Below are 20812 nucleotides of genomic sequence, written 5' to 3' on the forward strand. Positions count from 1 at the left end.
CGCGTCAATACGTGCCGTGCTGATTTGCATGTCCATTACCAGTTTAAAAGCACCAAATTGTGCCATTTTTGGAGCAGGCAAACTTCTCCCCCTCAAAAAACATTTTGAAGTTTAGTTTCTGTCCTCCGTCCCTGTTTGTACTTTCAGATATCTGCTTTATTTTATGGTTTCATGTCCGCTTTCAACTCTGTCATGTTAAGTTACAACTGATGAAAACCCAACACTTCCTGCTGCTTCTGTAATAAAAGCTTTTCAAAATAACCGGGGACATTTATTATGAAGAATTTATGGGAAATGAAATGTGTTTATCATCGGAGCAGAGCGTAGTTAGAGGCTACATACTGCAGAGAGGAGTGTGTATTTGTGCTTTAGAACGTCACCGCCGTAAACCAACCAGAAAATAACGTTTTTATTTATTTGATTCGCTGCTGTTCTCGCTAACACCGGCCTCTCTCTCCCATCGTTAGCTAGTCTTGACTACCACTGCTCTCTCTGCCTGTAAAGACACATGTTCAAGCGGGAAGTTGGTTTTAATAGTCAATGTCAAAGTCAAACTGAGTTGAACCAAACTAGCACATGTGTATAGAAAAGGGATGGTCATGCCTATTAACTGTACAAGGTAGACTTAGCAAATTCTTCATTAGGTAGGCTGTCAAGAGGCTGCCTCTGTATTGAATGTACACACAATTGATATCGATCATCTCGTGTAATTCTCAGTAAGACAGCCTAGTCCCAAAATTCACTTGAAGAAACACCTCAGCAAGTCATTGTCCCAGCACAAACAAAGGGTGTTTACTAAAACATGCAAGTCTGTGAAATTTTGACAGCCCACTGTCCCTCTGTACCTGTCAGTGGGATGCTTTATCTTAGTATTCCTGTCAGGAGACATGTGGCCATGCCATAATCTCCTCTGCAAGATGTGTCAGGATCTTTATCTCTGTGCCGATGCATTCAAAAAGCCTTCAGCTTTCCTCTTCTTTCTTTTTTGTCCACCCGTCATGTGCAAGAGAGAGTATACTGTGTGTGACGTTCAGGATTCACCTCTATTGTCAAACAAATGCAGCGTTTGTAAGGATGGATGATGGATAGTCTTCTGAGGCTTTGTTGTGACACAGCAAAAAAAAAAAAAAAAAGGAGTGATGGCATTCAAGGTAAAAGCCTGTCTAATAGTGAGTCTGGTATCCATGTCATGTCTGCGATGCTTAACGGCTGAACTCAGATTACGTCAGTATTTTTAAAGGATAAAACAAAGGCCGGTGAAGACACCAGCCAGTGACAGGATCAGCATTGTGGTTATAAGATTAGAACAAATGTGAAAGAAACAGCATAAGCGCAAACATATTCAGAGTGTATACAAATGATTGCTGAATATTCAAAGAGGATGATGGCATCATAGCTTGCAGACAGTGTTCATCCTTCCTGCAAAGACAAGACATGTTTAGGTCTAATGCTTGAGCAAGTGAAGGCTTATTTTGGCACACTGAATGAGCAAGGAATTCTTCTTTTTATATCCCTTTTACATCAAGCTCTTGACCCGTAATGAGTGAAGGTCAAGCGGCGTTAAAGGATTGTCCCCTCTCTAGTGACCTGTGTAGATGATCCTCTAGCTACTGATAGGTCACTTGGTGAAAAGAGGGTTGGTGCAGAATGAACAATTTATAACTGGCTTACAACAAAGGAGACGCCAATATTATGGACTGCCAAACCATATCCAGACCCACTTCTATGTAAACTATTGCCCATTACTGAGGATTTGTGCTGATGATCAGCAGAAATTACCCTTATGTAGTATGTAAAATGAAAATCTTTGCTTTTAATGCAAAGCAGGTAATCACAGGGGCCTTCTTATTCTCTGAGTGTGTCAGGGTGAGCCTGTCTTTGAGAATACTGTCCTTCAAGAGTTTGAGGATAGAGGGGCTTCATTTTGTACAGATTATTAACCCCTCTGAAACAAATTGGGGGCTATATAAATAAAATGAGTTCTTGTCTGTAAGCCCAATCAATCAAAGTGTTTTTGTGTACCATAGTAACAAGTAAGGGCTTAAGAAAGACTTTCACACCTCTGTGCACCGGGCCAACTGCTGAGATTCTCTGAGGCCTTCAGCCTTACAGAGGCTTACAGAGCTGTGTCATTATCAAACTTTCATTCTGCGCTTAGCATATATCCTATCTGTTCATTCAATTGTTGTCTTTAATAGATATAGTTGGAAAATTGAACTTATGGACCAGTGTGTAGGATTTAGTGGCATCTAGCAGTGAAGTTGCAAATTGCAACCAACTGAATAACACTCGCCTTCCAAACTTGTAGGAGCAACTACGGTGGGTGCAAAAAAGAGCCAGTATTTGGTTTGTCCGTTCTCGGTTACTGTAAAAACATGGCGGTTAAACATGGCGGTTAAACATGGCAGGCTCTGTAGAAGAGGACCCACTCTCTCTGTAGCTCATTCTAAGGTAACAGAAACACAACGCTTATTACTTTCAGGTGATTATACACTATTGAAAACATACTTATGAATACTATATTCTATGTCTGCCAGTAGATCCTTCTAAATGTTACATACTGGACCTTTAAAGCAAACTATGTAACCTTTAAGGGAAGAAATAATACTTAAGTTAAATCCATAAGAAGTAAAACACACAAGCAATGTCAGCAATTTGGAGATTTTTTAAAGCAACTTTTACAACAACATTAGCAACATGTGATTGGTTTCACTAATAGCACTGTAATAGAACTGTAATGGTATTGTAAACTACTGTGCTTGTACTTGTATTTAGTCTGAAAAATAATGGTATCGATGCATTCCTAAATATTGCTGCGTAGCGGACATTACTGAGTCAGCTGCTAACTTTATGACTGTGCTCTACATGTGCTAGTGTTAAAGTGCCGTAAAGTGCTAAACAGTAGCATTTAGACTTATCACAAAACTGTCATATTGACAAATGTTACAAGTTATACATCATCCATCAAAATGACTCCAATGCCATGTCTTTCCATTTTCTATTGTCTGTTTCCTGTTTGCTTGTTGGCTGCATGCAATAAGACATTAACTTGAACACAAAAACAGCTCATCCAGTCTGGTATCGCCCTAATCTGGGCATTCTTCACTAATCACGCTGTTTGTATGCATGTAAAGGTAATCCATGCGTGCGGTCAGGCTGTTTGCTTAGGCTGCATGTTGCTGCTGGCCTACTCCTAAGGCTGTCAGCTCATTAAAGCAGGGCCTATTTTTAGCCCAGTGTGATTGAAACAGGGTCCTGAGGGGGCCGAGAGCACAGAGAGAGGATTGAACGGAGGAGGAGCTCTGGGTTGGCCTCAGTATGAAAAAGGGAATCGGGGTGCAGTGCACAGCCGCTGTTTGCTAGTGTCGCTGAGACAATCACTGTTCCTCAAGAGGATCATGTTGAGGCCATTAGTGCCACACAGGCTGCCACAGGATCACACAGCTGCATGTAGCACAGCACTCGACTGCTCAGAAGAAAAATGAGTTTGCATATTTATGCTCCAAGTATTAGAAATCCTCCCTATTAATAGAAATATGTTATTTAATATGTTGTTATGAAGCAGTATGTCACCCACTGAATCGTAGCTCTTTCATGTGTTTTCAGTACTGTTAGTAACATTGGATTTATCTGGCAATATCAGGCTTTGGCAACACAGACTATATTGATACAAGGATAAACTGATTGTTGTTTTTTGTCTTTTCATGGGATTTGTTGATTATAACAGCACCAGTCTTATCCTTTAACAAACAGGAGGAAAACAACTAGTGACAAAGACATTGTTATAGAGAAAACATAGGCTTTAATGGAAATGGCCTTCAACCAGTCTTTGCTCCAAGAATCTGAGCAATTTCAGTCGATCAATTCAAATGAGATTCATATCAACGAGCTGTTCCTTTCATTCTGTTGCCAGCACAGCGTGAGTCTGTCTCTTGCCTGCATTGTAGGGCTGCTGCTCTTCCTCCACATCCAAAGCAGACTGGCTCCACTGTTTACCTTCCAGGGAAGACAAATAGTTGGGAAAATGGTATTCAGAGAGGATATCAGGATTTTAATTTAAGCTTTATGAAACACTCCATCATGAAAATAAGCATGCTAATGAGGCCAGTTTCTTTATAGCATTAGATGACTTACTGTAAGCGCTGTCTGTCGTAGAATACATTTCATTAGTGTCCTGTAGTACCTCTACCAAACTATATAATAAGCTACAGTGCATTACGCTAAGATTAATGTTCATGAAGGAAATTTATTGAGAACAGTAACAAGACCTGGAGTCTACAGTCATTCTAGTGGCTCTCTGAGCACTCAGGCACAATGCGGCTTTAGCATGCTAACATTCTGGTGTTTAGCAGGTATGTGTTTACTATGTTGACCATCCTAAGCCTGCTAACATTTGCTAATTAGCACTAAACCCAACATACAGCTTGAGGGTGATGGGAATGTCATCTGCACTTAGTTTTGCAGGTAGTTGGTGTGAAACAAGTAGTGGACGAAATTGGACGATCCATTGTCCTAGAAATGATTCCAATAAATTATATTATAGTCATTTCAAGACCATTTTATGCCAACATATTATAAGATATATAATATATAAAATGCAAGTACACCCTTTCAAAGAGCAATGAAGTTTTAATTCTTAAGAATATTCAGACATTGGATTTTCAATGGGATACACAACTAAAACAGTAAATAAAATGGACTCCCTGGCTCTGTAGACAGAAATTGCATTTAAATAAATATCAAAGATTTGTCATTCATTCCTTAAAAGGCAATATAGTGTTAGTGTTTATATGTTTATTCTGGCATCATGTTGACTAAAATGTTGGGGACATTCTTAAACCATAAGTCGATATCGTGACAGGCAATAATTACATATTTTAGGCTATATATCTTGTACAAATAAACCCTGAATGTCTGTACCAAATTTCATGGCAATCTATCCAATAGTTGTTGAGATGCCGTATTTCAGTCTGGACCAAAGTGGACTGACCCACTTTAGCATCCATAGACCCATGCTGCTAGCTTGGCTTAAAATAACAACATTAAAATATACATGGACAAGGAAAAATAATAAGATTATATGTATGACCACATGAATATAAACATAGGTTGTTAAAGCTCATGCTTTTGATATAAGTGGAACTTTGGAATCAAGGTGCTTGGTCTCGAATAATAATAATCTTCTCTAATGTTTTCATCTCTCTTTTCTCAGTGTGCTGTGCTTCTGTCATTAGGTTGTAATAGGCCAGACGTCTAGCCAGCAGGCTCCGAATCATTCCACTTGGCGCTCTGCACCCCCACAAGAGGGTATAAAGAGAGAAAATAATCAAGGAATCAGTTAAATTTGTTCTGGCGAGGCACCTCCAGTGCCTCCATCAGCAGTATGTGGAGAGATGATATAGGCTGCATAGGAAGAAAAGCGGGACCTTGGATGCTCCTTTTACCCCGCTTTAGCCCGATGCCTGAGTCAGCTAGTGCTCCCTCTCCATAAACTGCCACTTTTAATTTCCCCATCCTTCGCCCACTTGGCTGCTTGTCCTGTGCCTCCCCCTCCACAGAATACCTCTGAGTAATTCTGTGTGTCCACTTTCCTCCCATCACTGTGGAACACGGCCAACTTACCCGCCCACTCCACCCGCCCTCCCCTCTCATACTGTTTTAGGATGAGACACGTCAATTCTGAATCATCTGTTTGGAGCCACCAATCATACCGTCCCCAGCCCTCGGGCATTCTCACCATTGTACCTCCATTTCATTAAACAGCACAATAGCTGTTCCGTGGTGCATTTAGTATTTCACCGTAATGACTTCAGTTTTGCTGATGGAATGGCAGGACACAACATGCTGGCTGTGACCTCTGACCCCAATCACACTCAGTCTTCCATACAGATGTTCCTTTGAATCACTGGTTGTGGATCACAGTTTTTCTTTTTTTTAATGCTGAATCAGCCCTTGAATGTAGTTCACTGTCAAAACAGCTTGATCTTGATTTAAATCATTCCCTTGTCCTTTTGCAGACTTTGGAAGCAGTGCTGAACTTCAAGTACTCGGGAGGAGCAGGAAAGGTGGAGGGCTACTACAGGGACCTGTCTTTGGGGGTCCATGTTGATGTGGAGCCGTCTGTTTTCTTCACCAGAGTCAGCACCCTCCCTGCAACCAGGTAACACACAGAACGAACATGCTTTTTTATGGCTTAATATGGTTAATGCATTAAGTATTTGTGGTCCCTTAATGTGAGCTTTGGGCTTTTGTTAGCTAATTAAAGAATCATTTCAAGTCTATCTTAAATGTCAGATGTAACATTTAGAAGGCTCTATTGGCTGAAATGGAATATAATATTAACAGGTACGTTTTCATTAGTGTATAATCACCTGAAAGTAGGAGTCATTATGTTTTGTTACCTTAGAAGGATCTGTTTATATCTACAGACACCACAGGTCTCCTTCCATTGAGTCCGTATGTACCGTTGTACAGTAGCGCAGAATGGACAAACCAAACACTGGCGCTCACCGTAGTTTCTCCTTCGCGCTTGTAAGGGGAGGGTGAAGCGAGTGAGTTGCAATCGGCAAATGCACCACTAGATGCCTCCAAATCCTACACACTAAAGACACTATTCATATTTCATATGTTCGGTTAAGGTTGTGGGCTGCTCCACCTTTTGTAGAATGACTGTCCTGATGGAAATGGGGTACAACATCAACTTTCATCCTTGTTTCATGCAGAAGTGCATACCAAAGTTCAGCTGAAGCCAAAATGAGGCTTCAGCAGTCTGCATTAGCCAAATCAAGTGGCCATCTTCATCCTGGTAGTCATGGTACCTACGTAGGTAGGTTTATTGCGGGTATTTTGTCCGGGCAACAACCATAATTCTAGAAAATAGCCGCACCATTTGGCCAACTGATTACAGCAACCAATAACTCTTTCAGCATGCAGGCATCTGAGCTTTGAATTATTAAAAAATCCAATCCTACTTTCAAAGTATCTTCAAGGAAGCATTTATTTATGAATTTGATCAAAATATGATAAATGTATGTATACAGGCATCAGAGCATACCATGTATTCTGCAGCTACATTATGTAGCAGATACTGTGCTCAGTGCCTCATCCAGCAGACATGGATCAACATTAGCATTCGTTTGAAGTTGTGCTTCTGGTCACGTGATGAAGTCCAATATTCATTCTCCTTTTAGCTCGTCTTTGGTCTCCAACTCCTTAAAGCGCTCTGTATAGCTGAGCTGAATTATTATGGCTATGGGCTCTCCTCTTGTTCTGTACTTACGTTATTTTACTGCAGTTGTCACAAAAACTACTTCCATCATCTACAAACTGAATAATAAAGTTGAAATAACTTTGAGCCAGAAGAGGTTTTTTTTTCATGTCACAAGGTTTTTTCCTCAGGTACCAAATTCAGTCAGCTGTCGAGTCTAATTCATATTTAATGATCCTTGCTCACCACTGATAGGTGAACTATTGCTCTAAAATAAAAAGTGTTTTAGTTTAGTTACTTTCCTTCAGAATGGGTGGCAAAGCAGTATGTGTCCAATGGTAACAGTTCTGTTTAGTGGTTCTCTCTCCCTGTCTATAAGCTGATGAGCCTATAACCGTGCATGCCATTTTTGTGCGTTTTTATTTGTTAATTAAACCCAGCTATTTTCAGATAAGATAGTGTAATGGCAATTTTTAAGAACCTATGTTACTCTTTGACTTGGTTATTGTATATTCACATATGACTCTGTTCAAGAGGCATATCATATTTATTGTAATTAGGGAGGCAAAATTCTGGGAATTTTCAAAGTTGGAAACTTTCCATGGGAATTAACGGGAATACCGTCGGTGACTGCCCAGTTGTCAGGAATGTGTAACTGTGTTAGTGGGATGCTCCGACAGGAATAAAACTAAACTGCTTCTTTTCTTCTGGGCTTTTCGGACATTCACATACGAGAGTGTGTGACGGTTGCGTTGAGACCATTCATGGATGACTTGAATAAAACCTTACAGAAAGACAAGATCATACTTTGTATGCTTTATTAAACAAATTGCCACCACAATAGCAATACTACTCAACCTTCACTGAAGTACCAGAAGAGCTACCTCACAGCCACTCTTTTCCCAATAATTGGGGATAAATCTCGATTCTAAAGCCTCATTTTATCTCACATGCAATACAAATGCAGCTATTTTTTTCTTTCTCGAGTGGGTGAATAGATATCGACCTTCTCTTTAACGACTGCTGCAACACTCTCACTATGACATTATTGCTATCAAAACCAGAAGACTTTCACCAGTTTTCACCACCAGGTCAGATAGTGGCAGACGTGAATGGATATTAAATGGATATTCAGTCTTTTCCCATGCTCTCACATTCTTTCTCTCCTGCACATGCACATACATTACTGTACACATCCTCACACACACACACACACACACACACACACACACACATTCCCTCTGTCTCACTTCACTCCACTTTTCAGCTCCCGAAACCCCAAGAAAGAGAGACAAATCGTAGCCGAGTAATGGCCACTTGAGGTGAATCATTAGCTGTAATAATATCTGCAGTTTAAGCCATCCATCTTGGCTCAGCGCTGATACATATGCATACACAGAGATGCTGAACTGGCTGCTATCCCATCACCCTGTCAACGCAACCGCCTTCTTCTTTACTTCTCCCGCACCCTTAGCCCTTTCTGCCTCATCACACTGACATACAGTATCCGTTGGCTCTCAAGTAAATCTCCAAACATTTGAAATGTTCTGAGAATGAAGGCCTTGGAAAGGTTTAAGGACTGCCTGTTGGTATTCTGAAGTCAAACGAAGTTTATTTGTATAGCTCAGGATCACATTGAGTGACAGGCCCACAACAGTGTTTCTCGTGGAATTAACAGCACATGGAAAAAGTTACCCAAAACATTTTGAGAAACAAGTGGTAAGTTAAAGAGAGTATGTTTTTCCTTGTCTTTAGGATTTAAAGATAGAAGGTGTCATGTTGTAGAGATCGTAAGGTCCTTTGAGCCAAATTTGTGATTTTTGGACTAGATAAATTAGGGCTGGGTGATTAATCAAATTTTAGTTTTAATTTTGATTTTGGTTTTCAACAATTATGAAAACAAGATATTCAAGATAAAAATGTTATTGTCCTGCATTTTGTTTTGCAAAGATGCTCTCTTTTTTTTTCTGTCCAGTGCACCTCTTTCCTTTACAGAGGTGCACTTTTTGCCCTCCCTAAGAGCCTTTGGTTAACAACAAAAAGGTATCTGTTTGGTAACACTTTGGTTTAAAGGAGCCCGTCATGTCACAACGACGTCTGACAATGTTTCCGAAGTCAATGAGTAATCGTGTGAAATAATTGTTATCTCAGTATTAACCAAAATAATCGTGAGTATGATTGTTGCTATAATCGAGCAGCTATAATACAAATAAAATTGACTTGACAGTGAGTAGATCACTATATAAAGTCCAAAAATATATAGGCTCATTATATGTTCAGTATAATTAAACTAAATCCATTTCCAATCCAAGTCCTTAAATACTTTTACCACCAACAGCTGTCCTCTGTTCATTTATGTCCCAGAGATTTAAAAATAAAAAAATGAACAAATATCCTAGAAGTTAACTATGTGTTAAATCCATTTTCTGTAAAATAAAATCTACTTGATTTGAACTGTTATTTATCCTCCGCTGCGGCTGTGGTGAGAACAGCCAACGACACATTTTTACTTTTCAGTTAGAGCATAAAAACATGCTTCAGGCAATGACACCATATGTGGGTTATTATGTTAGTACTGACATTATCTCTACGAGGCTTGGCTGTGAGATGTTGAGATGACGTTAGAATTTAATCACAGTCATTCACATATCTATTTTTCATAATCTTGTGCCTTGTACACACACATTCATACATCATGATTTATTAGAATCTGCTTTGAATTCCCCCCCTGGAGAGATAGACATTAAAGTCGTGTAACAGACTTCACTTGTTGAGATAAGTACTATTGAATTTCTTCTTGGCTGCGAGTTAAAAGAGAATTTGGTAGTGGTTTTATGAAATTGCTCAATAATACAGCAACTTATCCTTTCGATCTGTTTTTGTTTCTTTGTCTGTTGCTCCCTCCCTCTTTATCTATCCATCTATCTATCTGTCTGTCCATCCACCCAAAGATGGCTAGATCTATCCACCCATTTCTCTGTCTCTCTCTCTCTCTGTAAAAAAACAACATTCATTTACAGTTTGAAAGTCCTTGTCCTCGTACCAGATTGTGATTTAGCTGTGGTGTCTTCAGTCGTACAGTACAGTTACAGTAACAGAGGAAGAATAAATTCTCTCTGTAATGCTAACATTTTCTCCCTACTTTCATCTTCCTACTTTTATCTCCCTCCTTCTCCCATATCCATTCCTTTTCTTTTCCTTTTCTCATTATCTTGCTTCACATAACTTTACTTGCTCTCTACCTCTTTTATCTTGACTATCTTTCTCTCCTTCTGCTGCTCCTGTTTTTATTTGCCCTTAATCTCTCTATCTCTCCTCCATCCTTCCTGTTTTCTCTAACATTGCCTGTCTCTGCAGCACCCTTCATAAAGTCACCATTTATGTTGACAGTACTCTTTATAGGATATTGCTGTGTACAAAGCATTATCCAGTTTCCTAACCCGAGCAACTCAGAATTATTGAAAGACATATTTGCCCTTAACACATCTAAAATGTCACAACGATAGCCACAAGGGTGTACCACAGTAGCAACATGACAATAGAAGTGTTGGTACAGTGAGATACATTTTTGTGATGTAATGAGAATAAGTCCTTAACTTATGTAACTAGTAGTACTATTGCTGTTGATGTAAATATAGCCACCACTTGTCATTGTGTTGTACACCAACATTCTCTATTACAGCTATATTAACATGCTTCATGTCATGACACTGTGATGCATTTATATTCTAAAAACAGCTACAATCTAGAGTAGTATCATTGCACTGCATCCTTGTTAGGCACTGTTTAACACCAATCACACTGGCCCCTGTCAACCCTGTTAAAAGCGCTGCTCTCCCGACTGTGACATACTGCTTCTCCCAGGAGGAAGCTTATATTCGTGTATGGAGGTGCAAAGTGCAAATACACTGTGCAGATGGTTACTTTTTAATTCAGCCTTTACAGGTTGCATGAACTCTTAATTCCCATGATGACCCTGTTTATGATCCGGGAATTGTAGACTTCTTATTATGGTCACATCACTGTGAAATTGAACTAATACAGTTATACAAACAGCAGTTATTTTACTGTACCACACTATGTGGCTCATCATACGGATGCAGCTGAATATGTTGAATATATACAGGCAGCTGGACTCGCCAGATCATGAAATCACAAGGTCATTCGAGAATCTATCTTGCCAGGCTTCAAGCTATACGCTTGTGTCCGAACCACAGTTGTTGGGACCAATCAGCCTCCATTGTGCCACTACTGGCAGCTACAGCATGAGCTACAGACGTGTTTTAACGCTAGGTGTGTGAGACGATGCGTCTGAGAGGTGACTGGTCGAAAACAACAATGGTTGCTGTTAAAAAGGTTAGCGTAGATGCTGCTAGCATCAGTTATATCAGGACTCAGGAGCAAGAACGGCACTGAAGGCTTTTTTTAATGGAAAGAATGTTTCTGCTCTTCTCCTGACTGACTTCGGTAAGAGTTGGACTACGTTATATGGTTTATGAATAACAACGACCTCCCAGATGGTTCTGGGTAACAAACCACGCGGCGCAGCAATACTTGTTTATGGAACGGATTATCTGTAGATGTAAAGAGCATAAAGTTTTAATTGTTATCGTTATACATGAAACTCTCTCCAACATTTGATTGATGATTTTTCCCTGCATACAGTGCAAAGCTATCCAGAGTACCAAAATATTAGCAGCCAGCACAGAAGTTTGTGTAGGCATCTAACAACAAACTGGTGCTGACTGTGATTAAATCAAGACAACCGGTGGATTTGATGTACATAATCAGACTTTGACAATGTACATCACTCAAATTAGCGACGGTAGAAGGATCACATACCTGCCAACTTCACATGGTCGTATAGGGAGATAATCACCTGAAGCCTTCAGACCTGCCAGCTGTTGTGGATGACAGATGTTGGTGCCTACTGGTTAAAGAATGCATGTTTAAACATGAATGAAAGTTTCTGGGGGGAGGTTGTATGTTTGCACCTTCACCAATTAAAGGGGCAAAATGTCATGTGGTTAATCTTTGCACCAAAATGTCAGTGCACTTCTAGATTGCCAGTGACACGTCCCTTACTGTGCTTCTCCTCCAGCTGTGGTGCATGGCATGTCACTAAAATATGCAGCAGGTGTTGGCAAAGGAATAGAAAACCTCTCTGCACATTAAGAAAATACAGCTTCACAAAGAAAGAGCCGCCTGTCTCACTGCATACCGCTGTGATCTATCTTTTTGTCTCTGTCCTGCTTTCCCTACTTGTTAGTTTTTCCATCCATCTGTCACTCTACCATTAGTGCACAATGAGACCAGAAAATGGAACAGAGAGAGAGTCATTAGTGCATCCTCGCACAATAAGTGGAGCTAGATTGGCCAGCTAACCACTAACATGCTATCTCTAAAATAGGAGATACATTTAGGGCTGGGCGATATAGCAAATTAATTAGATTAATCTGAATGTTGTTGTTTTTTTTTACAATACATCATGACAATCACATTATTGCAACATGCACAAAAATTATATTTCCTTCAAAAAGTTATGTAGATGATAGCAGGCTAAATTAGCTGTCTTGAGTTATGAAGGTCCTGTAGACCGTGATGTGAACAGTTGCACTCTATGTGCATCTGCCTACCTCATAGTGAGTAACGATCTACAGCAGGGACAGACTGAGATAAAGCTCCACACACTGAACGAGGTTTGTGTGTGCTGATGGGATATTATGATTACACTACATGAAGCCACCTGACAGAAACACAAACTGCATGCATTAGTGAATGGACTTTTCTGCTCTATCTGAGCTTAAACTGATTATTAAACTCAATGACTCAACTGTCTTGAACATGAAGTACTATAAAATATTTAAAAAATAAAATCATTAATTGTCCAAATGCTTTTGAGAAATCAGGATTGCATTGTTTTGTTGTTTTCTTTCTAAAACTTCCTTAAAAGAATAAACATTTTTCAGACAGTATTATCTCTAACAGGACTATAGTGATTGCATTACATTGTAACCCCTGTATCTCATCTACCTCTCTCTCTCCTTTTGTTCTGCTCTCTCTCTGACTTTGTACAAGGACTTACTTTCTAGTGTTTCTTCAAATGCTCTCCCCTTTCTCTCTCTCTCACTGTTTTTCAGCGCCTTCTGTTCTTTTTCATCTCCAGTCTCTTTCTTCCTATCTGCCCCCCTTCTATTGTGTCTCTCATGAATTCTTTCATTGCCCAACTCCACACCTCCCTTTGCCTCTCTCTTTGCCTCTCCCTTTCCCTCAGTATACATTTTTATACCTCTTTTTTTTGCCTATGATACCACTTTCCTTTCCTGCCATATATGGTACAGACCTTACTTTCTCTCTTCCTGCGTTCTCATGTTTGGCCATATATAAGGTGACAGATCTGTTAAAGAAAGTGACTGAGAGCCGGATGTGTGAAATACGCAGTGATCCATACTTTACAGGGACCTGTTAAAATCCCATTTGCTAAACATTGTGATGGCCCGAAAAAACAGCATTGCTCTACTGGGGCACATGAACTGCTCCTGTGTATCATCTATACTCATCCCACCATTATCTAAACCGCTTATCCTAGCATTATATATAGCATTGTGACATATTCAGACTTTGCAGCTACTATATAAGGAAACTGTTCTTCTCTGCTGCCTTTAGCTAAGAAGTCACTGTAAACAGTTTTTATTAGAACTACTTAAAAAGAAAAGAGCCACAAGAGAGAGCCCGCATCTTTCCAGGAAAAAAAAAAAAATCCTAAGTCTTTCACCATGGCCGAAGGCTCAATTTGCCCATTGTATCCCCCACAAAAAAACCTCAACTGGATGTGTAGAAATACTATTGATTCCAAACTAAAGAACAACAGGAATATCTGATGTGTCCTCTCTGTGATGCAATACAAATGATGAATAATACTGGACAGAAATGTTACTTTTGAACCTTTAATTTTTTTTAATGCTTTCAGCACTACAGATAGAATTCCATTCACCTTCACTGTTTCGAGGTGGAAGCAGCAATCTCAGAGACAGATATGTATATAACTGGGGAAGATAAAACCAAATCTATCTGCATGGATGGATACCGTTAAAGAATGAAATGTGCTTTTGGGTGAACTGGTCCTTTAGTGAGTGACTCTCTATTATTTGATTTGATTATTTAACATGGTGCACATGCTGACAAGCCAGCAATTAGTTTTTAGCAAATTTTCACTTTCTATTAAATCTTGAAATGTGGACATAAAAGTAGAGTCAACTGTCCCTTATTGGCGCCTGTAGCTAAAAATAGCCCATCATTGGCAGTACTCTAAATCCAGCCAGGCTAATTAAGGCCATTACATTTTGTGTGCAGGGAATATGTCACGTTTTTGTGCCTAAGTGGGGCTGCAAAATCAGCACTTATTGATCACAGATTTGCAGAATTGACTGAGGTGTGGGCCCAGCTCCATTGATCTTTGCATTTTTTCCTGTCTCCTTAAAATTCATTTTCACTTCGCAATTTGCACTCAGCTACACATGGTGGTGAGCATGAAAACAATGTCTACCTCATACACTTACAACCTCCAGGGATATGTATGTTCAAGCCAATGTTATTTTGTGCTTCATTAAATGTAGATAAGGCAGAATTATTGATACTTCATTGATGGATGATTTGCTTTGTACACTATAAGCAAAGATGCAGGTTCGACACCAGGGATAACTTTGTTCCCTCTCCGCCTCGCTCTGCTCTTAAATAGGAATTTAAAAATTCACAGACGGAAATGGAGACAAGTAGTAGGAAAGCCTATTGGCGGTTTTGAATTATTTATTTGGCTTAGATGTCGGTGCCCTGGGTAGTAGCTCAGCAGAATACTTATCAAAATGATTCAGTGTTGTGATTCAGTTCCCTCCAGTTCAAAAACATAATCTTCAGTTTTTGTCTAAAGACATTATGTAGCAGCAGAAGCAACAGTTGCTGAACGAAGTTGTCCACCACTGCTCAACATCATTTCAGGCTCATGCTGTGGTAACTCCTACCCACATCGTCGGTGCATATATCGCTTGCTCTGTTCTTTCAGTTTATCTTGGGTACTTAGCGCATGAGCAATGAGCCTGTGTTCCTTAACTGGGTGGTCTGATTGATCACCTCAGCTAAACGCCCTGGCCTATAAATCAGTACCTCGCCCCACTCAGCCCGTTAATCACGTCCGCCAACAAAGGCAACGAGACAATTAAAGAAACATGGTTAGGCCTTAAAAAATATGCTCCTTTAATTGCCACAGCAGTTTATTAGGGACTTGGGCAAGCTCAACTTAAGCCTCCATAAACCCTGAGATTTAGGAGGCAAGGAGCTTGCTGGGAGGGGGGCTTAGTGTGACCTGGAGGGAAGATGGGGTGATGGGCAGCATTTAATTTGTCCAAAGGACATGTATACATCTGTTCTTTGCTTTTTGCAGTTTGATTCCACTTATCATAATTGCTTCGGAGCATGCTACTTATCCCTCCTCTTTAAATCTGAGTTATTTCACAGCCTATATTGATAAAAAACAAAATATTCTTTCTAAAATGTTTTATTATAAATTATCTATAAATTAATCAGGATAATGTTGATAAAACTTAATGACTATTCCAAGAGTCCATATGGAACATATCTTTGGCCAGTGAGGCAATATTACTTTGCCTATGCTTTTGTCACGTCATGATTAGTTTCACTCCACGTTGAACCCAGGAGACAGCGGTTTGTGTCCTGTGTGAAACAAAATGTCAACAGTTTCTTTTAGGTAACATATGTAATTTAGTAACGTCAGGTATGTTACATTAGTTCATTTTATCCATGCATGGAACTTAAACTCTTTTCTCAATCTTAAACAAGTCATCCTTAAAAGTCCAGTGTGTAACATTTAAGAGGATATATTGGCAGAATTTCATATAGGTATGTTTCCATTAGTGTGTAATCTGAATAACAGAGTCGTTGCTTTTATTTTTCCTTAGAATGAGCCATTTACACAGCCGGTTTTCTCCACACCCAGCGGCATTCTAAAAATACCATATTGGCTCAAATAAAATTTTTTTTGGTATTATACTTATTCACAACAACATATATTTTTAACGTCTCCTACAAATACGTATTGTTGAGTGTCTTCAAGTCTGTTTATAGTGAGTCTGTTGTACTCAATCAGCACTAAAAGATTAGGAAGCCTAGTTTAACCTAGGGGAATCATGAACCCCTGGCTTATTTAACGTGTTTAACAGACCTGTCTCACAATGTCAACTGCAGAAACAGACCAGCCGATAACTGCCTGTGTCATAGATGATGTGGAACGAAAAGAAAAAAAAAAAACTGTCAGAGAAAATCGCTTTGACCGCTTCCAATAGCCTGACAGGAGCGAATGAGTTAGTGAATGACTGAGAAGCTGCACAAAAGTGGAACTTATGTTATACCTTAATGGAAGTAACTGTTACATCTAATAATCGGGGTAATCTAATGCTCTGGCCAGTAGATGTTCTTTGGTGTTTTCATTTTGCTCACTTCACTTTTTTTGAGTAATGTATAATATGTATTTATGTATGTATGCAGAAAATAAAATGTTTTCACTTCACCTTCACTCAACCTCAATTAACTTAATTGTATTTCCTTTTATTTAAATATCTAATATGTTTCTTTTAATAATCAAATGTCTGTAAACTCTTGTCCCAAATGTTTCCAACAATGTTAAAACTCAGAGAATTCAGGATACGGGGGCGTTTCCTTGCTTGTCTCTAGTTGCTATAATTTCCGGACAAACACGGGATGCGTTGGATACATCGGAGAGTGAGGAAGGAAGTCGGCGAATATGACTACATATAACATGAATAAAACTTTAATATGACCTCATCCGTGAAAGATTTCTGCCTGAGTCACGTCGATAGTTTCATCACCAATTGTGGTTGTTTAACAATGAAGGCAAAAACTCCTATGATCCCATACTACTTCACACCGTCATCTTTGGTTATTATTTTGATATAAGCAACTCCCTAGTGGCAAAAATGACATACTATATGTTTACTGTATGTATGCATCCATGCATGTATTTGTCATGCATCTTATGTATCTCTCATATTTAGTCCTGGCCAATATACCCAACTAGGGATGTTCGATAATATCGGCCCTTTTATAACCGATGTTTGTTCTGTAGGCTTCAGCATTTCCGAGCCTGCATGAACGCAGCATGGGACGTTTACTGGCCTGCGCTAGATGACGTATAACAACAACAACTACACGCTAGACTGGTTGGTTGCTAACCGTGGCTAACAAGCAAACAATTTAAAGCTAAATGATTTTAATATTAACACAAAATAAGTGCAATGCACCTTAAATATTTGACCCTGCTATGAGCTGTTACTTAACCAAACTAACAATTGGCTTAGACTTTACATTAGCACTCCTTCAGGTGAATAATACAATTAAACACATTAACCAAAGCTCGCGCTTAGCTAGCGATGAGCGCGTAGCTAGCGATTAGCGTCAGCGCTCTTTTCAGTATTAATACAATGAAAGTTGAAGTTGTTCTCTTATTTTGCACAGACAGTGTTTAGATTTGGAAAGCCATGTTGCATTTATGTATGCATCCAGTGGGACATAACAATAAAATCAGGCATAATGTGTTAATTCCACAATAGGAGAGATGTTATGTTGTTACTTTAACAGTTTTGGTGTAAAAAGCCTGCATATATCGGTATCGGGTGATATCGGTATCGGAAATTGAGAGTTGGACAATATCGGAATATCGGATATCGGCAGAAAAGCCAATATCGAGCATCCCTATACACAACACCAATTAGCACTGGATTATGATATGGATTTATTGTATGTCCAAACCCTGTGAGCTCAACTCTTCCAAAGAAAAAAAGTGTGAATATTATGTGTAAAATGACTCTATACTGTTTAATACAAGCATCGTCACATTCCTCCTGTACACCAACAGAAACTGTTACTGTGACTGCGCACTGGCTACACTGGACAGTCTGTTCTCTGTTTCTGAGAAATCCAATCCTTTTATCCGTCATTACCGGAGGGGAAAAAAACACCTACTTGGGGAGTTAAAATTAACTCTTTGAAAATCCAGCATCATCCCTCCTGTCTTGATCTACATCACAAATTGGCCCTCTTATGATCTGCATGAGAAAAGCAGGCGCGGGATGATGTGGAGATGGCCTGCTCCAGCCAGGCCTGTGGGCCTGATGAAAGCACCGCCACCTTTGATGTTATGACAAGGACTGATGAGTACTTCACACCGTGTCTTCTCTTGATCTCATGCATTTGCGGCCTGCGTGTATGTGGCCGTGTATTTTTAGAAAGTAATTGTAACCTCATGCATAAAGTATAAACTCGCATACACATTAACTAGTCATTATGCATAGGTTATATGAGTCTATAGAACATGATTGTAAGCTTTTCGTTGTGTGTGTATAATGTATAAAGAAATTTGTCAAGAGCCTGTGCAAACAGAAACACCATCTCATATAGTGTGATTTGAGGTTTTGAGTAGGGTTTGCATGATATTGCAATTATTTTGAAAGATATTGCGATATGATTCATGAGTAGTGTGGGACTGATTAATTATGCATCACAAATATTATTTTCACTGAAAAAACAATTAAAATCATGATGGTATGAATTTTTTGGGGTCAGTACCAAACAAACATTGGCTCATTACATGTGGAGATTTGTAGGTTAGGGCATCTCTTCATAACTACAGAACTTCATTATGCCGTTTTGTCATGTCAATGATTGCAGCTTCTGCGATTTCCATATTGTGATTTTGATGATATTTCGATTAATTGTGCAGCCCTAGTTTTGAGTGGCCGAGAGGTTTTGGTTCTACACTCAGTTCTCATGTCTGTGTCTGTCCACAGCACCCGCCAGTGTCATCTGCTGCTCGACATCTTCAACCCAACAGAGCATGAGCTTACCGTCAGTGCCAAGAACAACCAGGACCTGGTTCTCCATGCCAGCGAGTGCCAGAGGTGAGTAGAAGGTTCCTGTTTCTAAGTACAGAAAGATACAGTCTTACCATGTCCCACATGGTGATGACTCAAAGTAAAATGTCTCAGGTTTCAAGTTTGTTTAGTTTCCTTTCTCCCAGCCTTCTTAATTCAGTTCTTTCCAGCAAAACGGGTAACAAAAATGATCAAGCATTGCTTTCTCTTTCTTCATTAAAGCAACATGCTGGTATTATCTCGTGTTTTCACCCACGACATAGCAGGTACACTTTACTGCTCTCAGACCAAAACACAGAAATGAAATACAATTCACCAAAACTGACTTTTCACAGTCTGCAATGGCTGCAACCAAAGCTAAGGTTAATCCTTGGGGACAATGTGTCCCTCAAATTACGTCCACTTAAGGTGCTTGTTTTTGCCACTGGCAGGCTCAGATTGTTATTCTAAATGTCTGACAACATAATGGAAAGGATCCCTACAGACATAGCCCTTTTGGTTAACCAGACACGGATCACTAATATTGCTATCACTCGCCATCAGACTCCAGAGAGTCTGATAAGTTTTTTGGCTTTTATTGCCTTTATTTGATAGGACAGGTGAAGACAGACAGGAAAGGGGGACAGAGAGAGAGAGGGGATGACACGTAGCAAAGGGCCACAGGTTTTATCATTGTATTTATTTATCATTGTAACATCATAACTGCATTCAAAATGGACAGAAACAAAATAAAATTCACTATCTTTGTTAGTCTTTCAACTGTTCCAACAATCACCAACTTCAGTTTGCTCCAAACAAATCTTTAATCCACCAAAGTAGATGATAAAAACAGCAGTTTCAGTCGCTCTCCTCAGCTGCACACGGAGCAGACCGGCTATGGAAACAAATACACACACACACACACACACACACACACACACACACACACACACACACACACACACACACACACACAGAGGGTGCGATAGCAACGCAGGCAGAGGGAGTGTGACATCATTCTCTGCTCACGACACTCCACTGTATCTTTACATAGCAAACAGTTGTTTGCTGCCATAGTTTAAATCTCATATGTATATAACCTTTAGGTTTATGTAATGACATCCTGCCTTCCAGGCACCCAGAATGTGGATTGGAGCTGAGCAAGTGTCACCTCTTAAATTTACTTCTTTATAAGTTTGTCTATTTACCTGTTTATGGGCATCATCTGTGGGCTTATTGCAGATAGGATCGGGGTAGGGGCCGATCAAAATATTTTCAATGGATCGAGATTTGCCCAGTCCATTTGTGATTCTTTGTTTATGCTAACCTGTTGCAATCTGGGTAAAAAAAAAATTACATTAAAATACTGGAACCTATTCTTATGTAAGCATAGTCAACCAAACAAATTCATTAACATCTGTTTCTATTAATAATATAAATAAAGACAATGGTCATCAGCATGTAATGTGAGCTTGGCTGAGAGTATCAGGGTCAGGCATATGAAACAAATAGAGACTATGTAGCTGTATCATGTATGAAAATCGAATCACATTGAACTGGGTGTCATCAGATAGTTACTAAATGTTAAATAACTCTGATCAGGAGTTGGGGTAAAAAACATGATTATGACATCTCTTGAGTTTAAGCCTTGAAAGATTGAAATGTA

The 20812-nt window shown here is 39.5% G+C and overlaps 1 protein-coding gene across 5 annotated transcripts in view; it reads left to right on the top strand.

Moving 5' to 3' along the window:
- trappc9 (trafficking protein particle complex subunit 9) overlaps positions 1-20812 on the top strand; it is a 207664-nt gene that overhangs the window by 93650 nt on the left and 93202 nt on the right. For all 5 annotated transcript variants that reach the window (XM_051389453.1, XM_051389454.1, XM_051389455.1 and 2 more), the window contains 2 exons: positions 6018-6160; positions 19084-19194. In XM_051389453.1, coding sequence (XP_051245413.1) covers positions 6018-6160; positions 19084-19194 — 254 coding nt within the window. The remainder of the gene's footprint in view (positions 1-6017; positions 6161-19083; positions 19195-20812) is intronic.

The sequence above is a fragment of the Dicentrarchus labrax genome, unplaced genomic scaffold (assembly GCF_905237075.1).
Source record: "Dicentrarchus labrax unplaced genomic scaffold, dlabrax2021, whole genome shotgun sequence".
Taxonomy (NCBI): domain Eukaryota; kingdom Metazoa; phylum Chordata; class Actinopteri; family Moronidae; genus Dicentrarchus; species Dicentrarchus labrax.